General features: G+C 44.9%; 1 protein-coding gene across 13 annotated transcripts in view; it reads left to right on the forward strand.

Moving 5' to 3' along the window:
- epb41a (erythrocyte membrane protein band 4.1a) overlaps positions 1-11,184 on the forward strand; it is a 149,254-nt gene that overhangs the window by 31,154 nt on the left and 106,916 nt on the right. For 10 of the 13 annotated variants that reach the window (XM_064979543.1, XM_064979548.1, XM_064979551.1 and 7 more), the window contains exons 4-6: positions 360-464; positions 10,530-10,572; positions 10,889-10,933. In XM_064979543.1, coding sequence (XP_064835615.1) covers positions 360-464; positions 10,530-10,572; positions 10,889-10,933 — 193 coding nt within the window. The remainder of the gene's footprint in view (positions 1-359; positions 465-10,529; positions 10,573-10,888; positions 10,934-11,184) is intronic. The other 3 variants (XM_064979549.1, XM_064979550.1, XM_064979556.1) reach the window with 1 other exon arrangement.

Genomic DNA, 11,184 nt, shown 5'->3' on the forward strand with positions numbered 1-11,184 from the left:
CCCCAAATACAGATGTGCCAAGCTTGTAGCGTCATACCCAAGAAGACTCGAGGCCGTACTCGCTGCCAAAGGTGCTTCAACAAAGTACTGAGTAAAAAGGGTCTGAATACTTACGTAAATGTGATATTTCAGTAGATTTTTTATACAACTTGTTTTTGCTTTGCTTTGTCTTTATGGGGTATTGTGTGTAGATTGATGAGGGGGAAAAAGCAATTTAATCCATTTTAGAAAAAGTCAGTGGGTCGGAATAGTTTTAGAAGACACTGTATCTCTCCTGCTTTTAGAAACATGGCAAATTCCCTACACAGTTAAAGACAGGTTTATTATGTCTCTGTATGACATCTCTCTCTTCCCTTTAGAAACATGCCAAAGGTGTGGAGCTGTTCACCAAGGTGTGTGACCACCTCAACCTGCTGGAGAGAGACTACTACGGTCTGGCCATCTGGGAGTCGCCCTCCATGAAGGTCCGTTGCTCTAAGTTTCCAAACTGTTTTTTGCTTTGTGACCCACAAGTTGAGGTGTCTTTTGAGTTGTCACCTGATTGGCTGAATACCCCGGGGTGCGCGAGGTGGTTGGAGTTGTCACCTGATTGGCTGAATACCCCGGGGTGCGTGAGGTGGTTGGAGTTGTCACCTGATTGGCTGAATACCCCGGGGTGCGCGAGGTGGTTGGAGTTGTCACCTGATTGGCTGAATACCCCGGGGTGCGCGAGGTGGTTGGAGTTGTCACCTGATTGGCTGAATACCCCGGGGTGCGCGAGGTGGTTGGAGTTGTCATGACGGAAATATGATGCCAAGTTTTCAAACTATCGGTGGTTTCTATTGAGAAGATATATAAAGCAATCTGTGCATTTGAACAACAGCATCAATACACCTATTTCACTTTTGCATGTCACAAACCAAATGACCACTGCTGCACATGCTGCCACTGTTTAGAACGGATTAGATTAAACTATTTTGAGCGAGCAGGCAGCTCACGCACAAACGGGTGCACCAGGGAGAACTCAACAAGCATGCAGATGATATAAGTGAAAACGCATTATCTAACTGGGGATAGCTGGCTAACATAATGTCACGAAGCATTATCTAACTGGGGATAGCTGGCTAACATAATGTCACGAAGCATTATCTAACTGGGGATAGCTGGCTAACATAATGTCACAAAGCATTATCTAACTGGGGATAGCTGGCTAACATAATGTCACGAAGCATTATCTAACTGGGGATAGCTGGCTAACATAATGTCACAAAGCATTATCTAACTGGGGAAAGCTGGCTAACATAATGTCACGAAGCATTATCTAACTGGGGATAGCTGGCTAACATAATGTCACAAAGCATTATCTAACTGGGGATAGCTGGCTAACATAATGTCACAAAGCATTATCTAACTGGGGATAGCTGGCTAACATAATGTCACAAAGCATTAACTAACTGGGGATAGCTGGCTAACATAATGTCACAAAGCATTATCTAACTGGGGATAGCTGGCTAACATTTCACAAAGCATTATCTAACTGGGGATAGCTGGCTAACATAATGTCACAAAGCATTAACTAACTGGGGATAGCTGGCTAACATTTCACAAAGCATTATCTAACTGGGGATAGCGGGCTAACATAATGTCACAAAGCATTATCTAACTGGGGATAGCTGGCTAACATTTCACAAAGCATTATCTAACTGGGGAAAGCTGGCTAACATAATGTCACGAAGCATTATCTAACTGGGGATAGCTGGCTAACATAATGTCACAAAGCATTATCTAACTGGGGATAGCTGGCTAACATAATGTCACAAAGCATTATCTAACTGGGGAAAGCTGGCTAACATTTCACAAAGCATTATCTAACTAGGGATAGCTGGCTAACATTTCACAAAGCATTATCTAACTGGGGATAGCTGGCTAACATAATGTCACAAAGCATTATCTAACTGGGGATAGCTGGCTAACATTTCACAAAGCATTATCTAACTGGGGATAGCTGGCTAACGTTTCACAAAGCATGATGCGCTAGCCAGGTAACTTTCATTCTGAAATACACTATGTATACAAAGGTATGTGGACACTCCTTCAAATTAGTTGATTCAGCTATTTCAGCCACACCCATTGCTCACAGGTATATAAAATCGAGCACACAACCATGCAATCTCCATAGGGAAACAATAGCAGTAGAATGGCCTTACTGAAGAGCTCAGTGACTTTCAACGTAGCATCGTCATAGGATGCCACCTTTCCAACAAGTCAGTTTGTAAAATGTCTTCCCTGTTAGAGCTGCCCCCTAGTCAACTGTAAGTGCTGTTATTGTGAAGCGGAAACGTCTAGGAGCAACAACGGCTCAGCCGTGAAGTGACAGGCCATACAAGCTCACAGAACAGGACCTCCAAGTGCTGAAGTGTATAGTGTGTCTGTCCTCTGTTGCAACACTCACTACCAACTTCCAAACTGTCTTTGGAAGCAACATCAGCACAAGAACTGTTCGTCGGGAGCTTCATGAAATGGGTCACAAGCCTAAGCTCAGCATACACAATGCCAAGCGTCGGCTGGAGTGGTGTTAAGCTCGCCACCATTGGACTCTGGAGCAGTGGAAACGCGTTCTCTGGAGTGATGAATCACACTTCACCGTCTGGCAGTCCGACGGACGAATCTGGGTTTGGCTGATGTCAGAAGAGCGTTACCTTCCCCAATGCATAGTGCCAACTGTAAAGTTTGGTGGAGGAGGAATAATGGTCTGGGGCTGATTTTCATGGTTCGGGGTCCTTAGTTCCAGTGAAGAGAAATCTTAACGCTACGATTCTGGGCTTCTCTCCAATGTTCCAACATCTAGTGGAAAGCCTTCCCAGAATAGTGGAGGTTGTTATAGCAGCAATGGGGTGACCAACTCCATATTAATACCCATGATTTTGGAATGAGATGTTCAACGAGCACGTGTCCACATACCGTTGGTCATGTAGTGTAACTTTATATTTCCAAGTTAGTCAGATTTGAGTTTAGAAAGGACTTAAAATAGGCATGAGAGCCAACTAGCTAGCAAGCAAGCTACCAGCTAGCTATATCTAGCTGCTTATCAAAAGGTAGATAACTGGTTAATCTCACAGAAAGAAATGGCCACATTTTTTTTAATCAATGTCTCCAAACATTACTGTAGCTGGTTAATTAATTTGATCATGCTTTGTGATACACCAGGTTTTATGCTGTTTTAGTCCACAGAACATGACAGTAGAACCTGATGAACCACATGGGGAAACAACGACGTTGGCCAGCCAACTTCATACTCTTTGGTCCTACCAGATCCTTGATGAGAAGGTTCTAGCTAGTGTATCCCTCTGTCCTTGGACTCTTGTTAGAAGAAGTTGTCTGGTTTATCAGGTCCCAGGCTCCCATGACTGTTATGAATATCTATCCCTGTTCTCTCCTCTCTGCACAGACCATACAAACGCTCCACACCGCGTGGCCGCGGCCACCCTAATCTGGTGGTCCCAGCGCGCACGACCCACGTGGAGTTCCTGGTCTCCGGTAGCCTCTGGAACTGCCGATCTGCGGCCAACAAGGCAGAGTTCATCTCAGCCTATGCCTCCCTCCAGTCCCTCGACTTCCTGGCACTGACGGAAACATGGATCACCACAGATAACACTGCTACTCCTACTGCTCTCTCTTCGTCCGCCCACGTGTTCTCGCACACCCCGAGAGCTTCTGGTCAGCGGGGTGGTGGCACCGGGATCCTCATCTCTCCCAAGTGGTCATTCTCTCTCTCTCCCCTTACCCATCTATCTATCGCCTCCTTTGAATTCCATGCTGTCACAGTTACCAGCCCTTTCAAGCTTAACATTCTTATCATTTATCGCCCTCCAGGTTCCCTCGGAGAGTTCATCAATGAGCTTGATGCCTTGATAAGCTCCTTTCCTGAGGACGGCTCACCTCTCACAGTCCTGGGCGACTTTAACCTCCCCACGTCTACCTTTGACTCATTCCTCTCTGCCTCCTTCTTTCCACTCCTCTCCTCTTTGACCTCACCCTCTCACCTTCCCCCCTACTCACAAGGCAGGCAATACGCTCGACCTCATCTTTACTAGATGCTGTTCTTCCACTAACCTCACTGCAACTCCCCTCCAAGTCTCCGACCACTACCTTGTATCCTTTTCCCTCTCGCTCTCATCCAACACTTCCCACACTGCCCCTACTCGGATGGTATCGCGCCGTCCCAACCTTCGCTCTCTCTCCCCCGCTACTCTTTCCTCTTCCATCCTTTCATCTCTTCCCTCTGCTCATACCTTCTCCAACCTTTCTCCTGACTCTGCCTCCTCAACCCTCCTCTCTTCCCTTTCTGCATCCTTTGACTCTCTATGTCCCCTATCCTCCAGGCCGGCTCGGTCCTCCCCTCCCGCTCCGTGGCTCGATGACTCATTGCGAGCTCACAGAACAGAGCTCCGGGCAGCCGAGCGGAAATGGAGGAAAACTCGCCTCCCTGCGGACCTGGCATCCTTTCACTCCCTCCTCTCTACATTTTCCTCCTCTGTCTCTGCTGCTAAAGCCACTTTCTACCACTCTAAATTCCAAGCATCTGCCTCTAACCCTAGGAAGCTCTTTGCCACCTTCTCCTCCCTTCTGAATCCTCCTCCCCCTCCCCCCTCCTCCCTCTCTGCAGATGACTTCGTCAACCATTTTGAAAAGAAGGTCGACGACATCCGATCCTCGTTTGCTAAGTCAAACGACACCGCTGGTTCTGCTCACACTGCCCTACCCTGTGCTCTGACCTCTTTCTCCCCTCTCTCTCCAGATGAAATCTCGCTTCTTGTGACGGCCGGCCGCCCAACAACCAGCCCGCTCGACCCTATCCCCTCCTCTCTCCTCCAGACCATTTCCGGGGACCTTCTCCCTTACCTCACCTCGCTCATCAACTCATCCCTGACCGCTGGCTACGTCCCTTCCGTCTTCAAGAGAGCGAGAGTTGCACCCCTTCTGAAGAAACCTACACTCGATCCCTCCGATGTCAACAACTACAGACCAGTATCCCTTCTTTCTTTTCTCTCCAAAACTCTTGAACGTGCCGTCCTTGGCCAGCTCTCCCTCTATCTCTCTCAGAATGACCTTCTTGATCCAAATCAGTCAGGTTTCAAGACTAGTCATTCAACTGAGACTGCTCTTCTCTGCATCACGGAGGCGCTCCGCACTGCTAAAGCTAACTCTCTCTCCTCTGCTCTCATCCTTCTAGACCTATCGGCTGCCTTCGATACTGTGAACCATCAGATCCTCCTCTCCACCCTCTCCGAGTTGGGCATCTCCGGCGCGGCCCACGCTTGGATTGCGTCCTACCTGACAGGTCGCTCCTACCAGGTGGCGTGGCGAGAATCTGTCTCCTCGCCACGCGCTCTCACCACTGGTGTCCCCCAGGGCTCTGTTCTAGGCCCTCTCCTATTCTCGCTATACACCAAGTCACTTGGCTCTGTCATAACCTCACATGGTCTCTCCTATCATTGCTATGCAGACGACACACAATTAATCTTCTCCTTTCCCCCTTCTGATGACCAGGTGGCGAATCGCATCTCTGCATGTCTGGCAGACATATCAGTGTGGATGACGGATCACCACCTCAAGCTGAACCTCGGCAAGACGGAGCTGCTCTTCCTCCCGGGGAAGGACTGCCCGTTCCATGACCTCGCCATCACGGTTGACAACTCCATTGTGTCCTCCTCCCAGAGCGCTAAGAACCTTGGCGTGATCCTGGACAACACCCTGTCGTTCTCAACCAACATCATGGCGGTGGCCCGTTCCTGTAGGTTCATGCTCTACAACATCCGCAGAGTACGACCCTGCCGCACACAGGAAGCGGCGCAGGTCCTAATCCAGGCACTTGTCATCTCCCGTCTGGATTACTGCAACTCGCTGTTGGCTGGGCTCCCTGCCTGTGCCATTAAACCCCTACAACTCATCCAGAACGCCGCAGCCCGTCTGGTGTTCAACCTTCCCAAGTTCTCTCACGTCACCCCGCTCCTCCGCTCTCTCCACTGGCTTCCAGTTGAAGCTCGCATCCGCTACAAGACCATGGTGCTTGCCTACGGAGCTGTGAGGGGAACGGCACCGCAGTACCTCCAGGCTCTGATCAGGCCCTACACCCAAGCAAGGGCACTGCGTTCATCCACCTCTGGCCTGCTCGCCTCCCTACCATTGAGGAAGTACAGTTCCCGCTCAGCCCAGTCAAAACTGTTCGCTGCTCTGGCCCCCAATGGTGGAACAAACTCCCTCACGACGCCAGGACAGCGGAGTCAATCACCACCTTCCGGAGACACCTGAAACCCCACCTCTTCAAGGAATACCTAGGATAGGATAAGTAATCCTTCTCACCCCCCCCCCCCCCTTAATGACTTAGATGCACTATTGTAAAGTGGCTGTTCCACTGGATGTCAGAAGGTGAATTCACCAATTTGTAAGTCGCTCTGGATAAGAGCGTCTGCTAAATGACTTAAATGTAAATGTAAATGTAAATGAATATTTATTTACAAGTGAATTAATTACAATTAGCCTTTTGCTTTCGTGCCGTCTGTACCTGATCGAGCAGATCTCGCCTCGCGTGCGGAAGTCAGCCGTGTGGCGCGACAGTCATTGGGAGGGAGACGAGAGCAGAACCAGAAGTTCTGACTGAACACACATTTAAGCGCCACCAGGACGGTTTGTTTACTTTATGTTGCTATGATTTCTGCTATGGAATCCTGCGATTTTGTTGGGGCAGTCCCCCCCCCCCCTCATTGTAAATAGTTGGCAAAGCAATCCCCAAGAAGTGTTCTCACGGCCTATGTGCCCACGGAGGAGGAGCGGCTGCTGCTTGAGGTCACTGTGGAGCAGAGTAGTAAGTCACTACTTGTTATGAACAATACATTTGAATCTGGAAAATGTACACATTTACCACACTATAAGCATTTAAAATCCATGAATTACATTATGTCATATTTTTTTACCAATCACAAGTGGGGTGTCGCCCCTAACACCCTAATCGACTGGTTGACTGTGGGGAAAAAACATACACAGACCAAAGAATAAGTCAAATATATAATCTAGGCAGTGGAGATAAAATGCGTTTTTAAAGCAAATTTTCAACAAAAAAAAGCAAAATGTGTAACTCTACAAATTTTGCCATGGAGCTGAAATAAAATGTTGCCATTTTTTAAAACTAATTTTTCTGCAATTCTATACATTTTGTCATGGTGCTGACAAAAACATTTTTTAAGCAAATTTCCTGCAATCCTACACATTTTCACATGGCTAATGTAGTGTTCTTATGCTTAAACATTATAACAAAATCAATGGGGGCCTGATTGTCAATCTTCTATTTTGTTGGTTGTAGTTTAATTGTTCTCAAAGATTATAGGCTATTATTTAAAAATATATATTTAATATTTTCTACATACTTTTCTATTAGGTTTTAGTCATTTAATGGTACACTGAAAGCGTTTTTTGTTTTGTTTTTTGCAATGTACAAAACATGTCATCCCTCGACCCACATGAAACCCTGCTGCGATCCACGAGTCCCGACCCACAGTTTGGGAAACACTGCTCCAAATGACTGTTCTGCTCTTTAACTAATGTCTTTCTGTCTGTTACTTCACTTTTTCTAATATTACTTATTTAAGTCACTATTAGTAATATTATTATTTAAGTCACTGTTAGTAATATTATTATTTAAGTCACTGTTAGTAATATTGCTTACTTAACAGAATGTTGAGACTATACAAGGGTTAACTCCCCTTGTCCTAAAGGGTAATAAATTACCAGCCTTCACTAAACCCCTAAAATAAAGCAGCTTAATTGAATTTTAAACCCCAAATCTATTTTGCATGAAGAAACAACCTGTCATTCTTTGTGAATATGTGTGTTTTCCCTCTTCACAGTGCAGAAAGACTGCGTTTAATCAGTGGACACCATTTTATTACAACACACCTGTTATAACTGTTTGCTTTGCTAAAGTAGAGATTTAATTATTATTATTATTATTATTACTAAGGTACTGTATAGGTGTAAACATGAATTTTGTTGCAATAAATAGCACTTGTATAGCCTAAGAAAGTAGCAGAAATGTGCAGAAAGTAGTTTTTATGCATTTTATTGAAGGGAAACAATAACAGTTTTGAACTTTTTTGGCAACATAGTGATACAGTGGGGCAAAAAAGTATTTAGTCAGCCACCAATTGTGCAGGTTCTCCCACTTAAAAAGACGAGAGAGGCCTGTAATTTTCATCATAGTTACACTTCAACTATGACAGACAAAATGAGGGGGAAAAAATCCAGAAAATCACATTGTAGGATTTTTTATTAATTTTCACTCAAAATCTGACCATAAGTCAATCTTTGCACCATGGTGGTATAGTGCTTTCATGGAATGGGGTCACTGAAGAAAAAGTCATCAAATTTCAAGTTTAAAAAATATAGTTTAGGGGGTTTTCTCTGCTGTTAAACATAGTGGCGGGTCATTTTTACCCTTAAGACAACACAATCCTTGTGTTGTCTTGAGTCACTGTTACTAATATTGCTTCTGTGAGTCACTGTTACTAATGTAACTTCTGTGAGTCACTGATACTAATGTAACTTCTGTGAGTCACTGTTACTAATGTAACTTCTGTGAGTCACTGATACTAATGTAACTTCTATGAGTCACTCTTACTAATGTAACTTCTATGAGTCACTGTTAGTAATGTAACTTCTATGAGTCACTGTTACGCTCACACTTATACCTGTACATTCCCACATGCAGTGGCAAGAAAAAGTATGTGAACCCTTTGGTAATACCTGGATTTCTGCATAAATTGGTAACACCCAAACAATGATACGTTTTCATGCCTTTATTGAACACACCGTGTAAACATTCACAGTGCAGGGTGGGAAAAGTATGTGAACCCTTGGATTTAATAACTGGTTGACCCTCCTTCGGCAGCAATAACCTCAACCAAACGTTTTTCTGTAGTGGCGTATCAGACCTTCCCACTGGGGCCACCCATATGCAGTAGTGGCCCCAGCCGACTTGTAAGTCGCTTTGGACAAAAGCGTCTGCTAAATGGGATATATTATTATTATTTTATTATTATTATTATATTACCTGCACAACGGTCAGGAGGAATTTTGGACCATTCCTCTTTACAAAACTTGGGATATTATTGGGGTATCTGGTGTGAACTGCTCTCTTGAGGTCATGCCACAGCATCTCAATTGGGTTGAGGTCAGGACTCTGACTGGACCACTCCAGAAGGTGTATTTTCTTCTGATGAAGTCATTCTGTTGTTGATTTACTGTATTTTGGGTCATTGTCCTGTTGTATCTCCCAACTTCTGTTGAGCTTCGATTGGTGGACAGATAGCCTAACATTCTCCTAGCAAAATGGCTTGATAAAATTGGGAATTCATTTTTCCGTCGATGATAGCAAGCTGTCCAGGCCCCGAGGCAGCAAAGCAGCCCCAAACTTGATGCTCCCTCCACCATACTTTACAGTTGGGATGAGGGTTTCATGTTGGTGTGTTGTGCCTATTTGTTCTCCACACATAGTGTTGTGTGTTCCTTCCAAACAACTCAACTGTAGTTTCATCTGACCACAGAATATTTTGCCAGTAGAGCTGTGGAACATCAAGGTGCACTTTAGCGAACTTCAGAAAATGTTTTTTTTTGGACAGTATTGGCTTCTTCTGTGGCGTCCTCCCATGAACACCATTCTTGTTTAGTGTTTTACGTATCGTAGACTCGTCAACAGAGATGTTAGCATGTTCCAGAGATTTCTGTAGGTCTTTAGCTGACACTCTAGGATTCTTCTTAACCTCATTGAGCATTCTGCACTGTGCTCTTGCAGTCATCTTTGCAGGATGGCCACTCCCAGGGAGAGTAGCAACAGTGCTGAACTTTCTCCATTTATAGACAATGTGTCTTACCGTGGACTGATGAACATCAAGGCTTTTAGAGATACTTTTGTAACCCTTTCCAGATTTATGCAAGTCAACTATTCTTAATATTAGGTCTTCTGAGATCTCTTTTGTTCGAGGCACGTTCACATCAGGCAATGATCCTTGTGAATAGCAAACAAAAAAAATGGAGTGTTTTTTATAGGGCAGGGCAGTTCTAACCAACATCTCTAATCTCGTCTCATTGATTGGACTCCAGGTTAGCTGACTCCTGACTCCAATTAGCTTTAGGAGAAGTCATTAGTCTAGGGGGGTTCACATACTTTTTCCTACCTACACTGGGAAAGTTTAAATTATGTACTCAATATAGACAAGAACAATTCAAATAATTAGTGTTATTAGTTTAAGCACACAATGTTTGTCTATTGTTGTGACTTAGATTAAAGATTAAAGATCAGATCATATTTGATGACCAATTTATGCAGAAATCCAGGTATTTCCAAAGGGTTCCCATACTTTTCCTTGCCACTGTAGATGTTGTACATATTAGACACATGCCTCTTGTATCTCGTGTTTGTTTGACAGTTCAGTTATAATTGGAGCCACGTCCGAGTCCTTGTTTTGTCCGATGATGTTCCTTCTCATCTTCCACAGACCTGGATGGATTTCACCAAGGAGATCCGCAGGCAGGTTCAAGGTGAGGCTTCTGCTCTGTTCTCATTGTGTACAGCCTATCTTGTAACCTCTTGCTAAATTCATGGTAATTATACTGTAGGTGCGTTAGTAAATTTCCTCCAGCGTCAGGCAGTGCGCTCTGGGCCTTTCGTAAGTTCAGAGCGGTTCTCTCTCGCACACTGGGGCGTTCTGATCGCACAGCGGAAGTCGAGCACCACCAGTTAACCGGATAAAGTTGGCTGGCTTGCTAAGCTTCTTCCCCGAACACACCCTGAATGTGGAAAGGCTGTACACCTCACCGTGACACTCCCGTTTCATTTTCTGCTCCACCTACGTAGGTGCAAAGTTAGACAAGATCTGTGCAGACGCACAATCATGTACAGGTGAGACGAAAATACCGTCGTCATTCATTACTCAGGGGGTGTATTCATTAGTGCACGTCGTAGCTAAATGTTTTGGAACGAAAATTAGCGTTTCTTATTGAACAAGTTCATGTTATTCCCTTACAGTCAGTTTTGTTCCGTTTGGTGCCTATTGAATACGACCCAGGTTTTTTTTAAACATCGCTGTGCATGTTTTAACAAGAGGAAAGTGGTACCGTGATGTGAATGTGTTTTGATGACAGATTATTTCC

Source organism: Oncorhynchus masou, chromosome 12, assembly GCF_036934945.1.
Source record: "Oncorhynchus masou masou isolate Uvic2021 chromosome 12, UVic_Omas_1.1, whole genome shotgun sequence".
Classification (NCBI taxonomy): domain Eukaryota; kingdom Metazoa; phylum Chordata; class Actinopteri; order Salmoniformes; family Salmonidae; genus Oncorhynchus; species Oncorhynchus masou.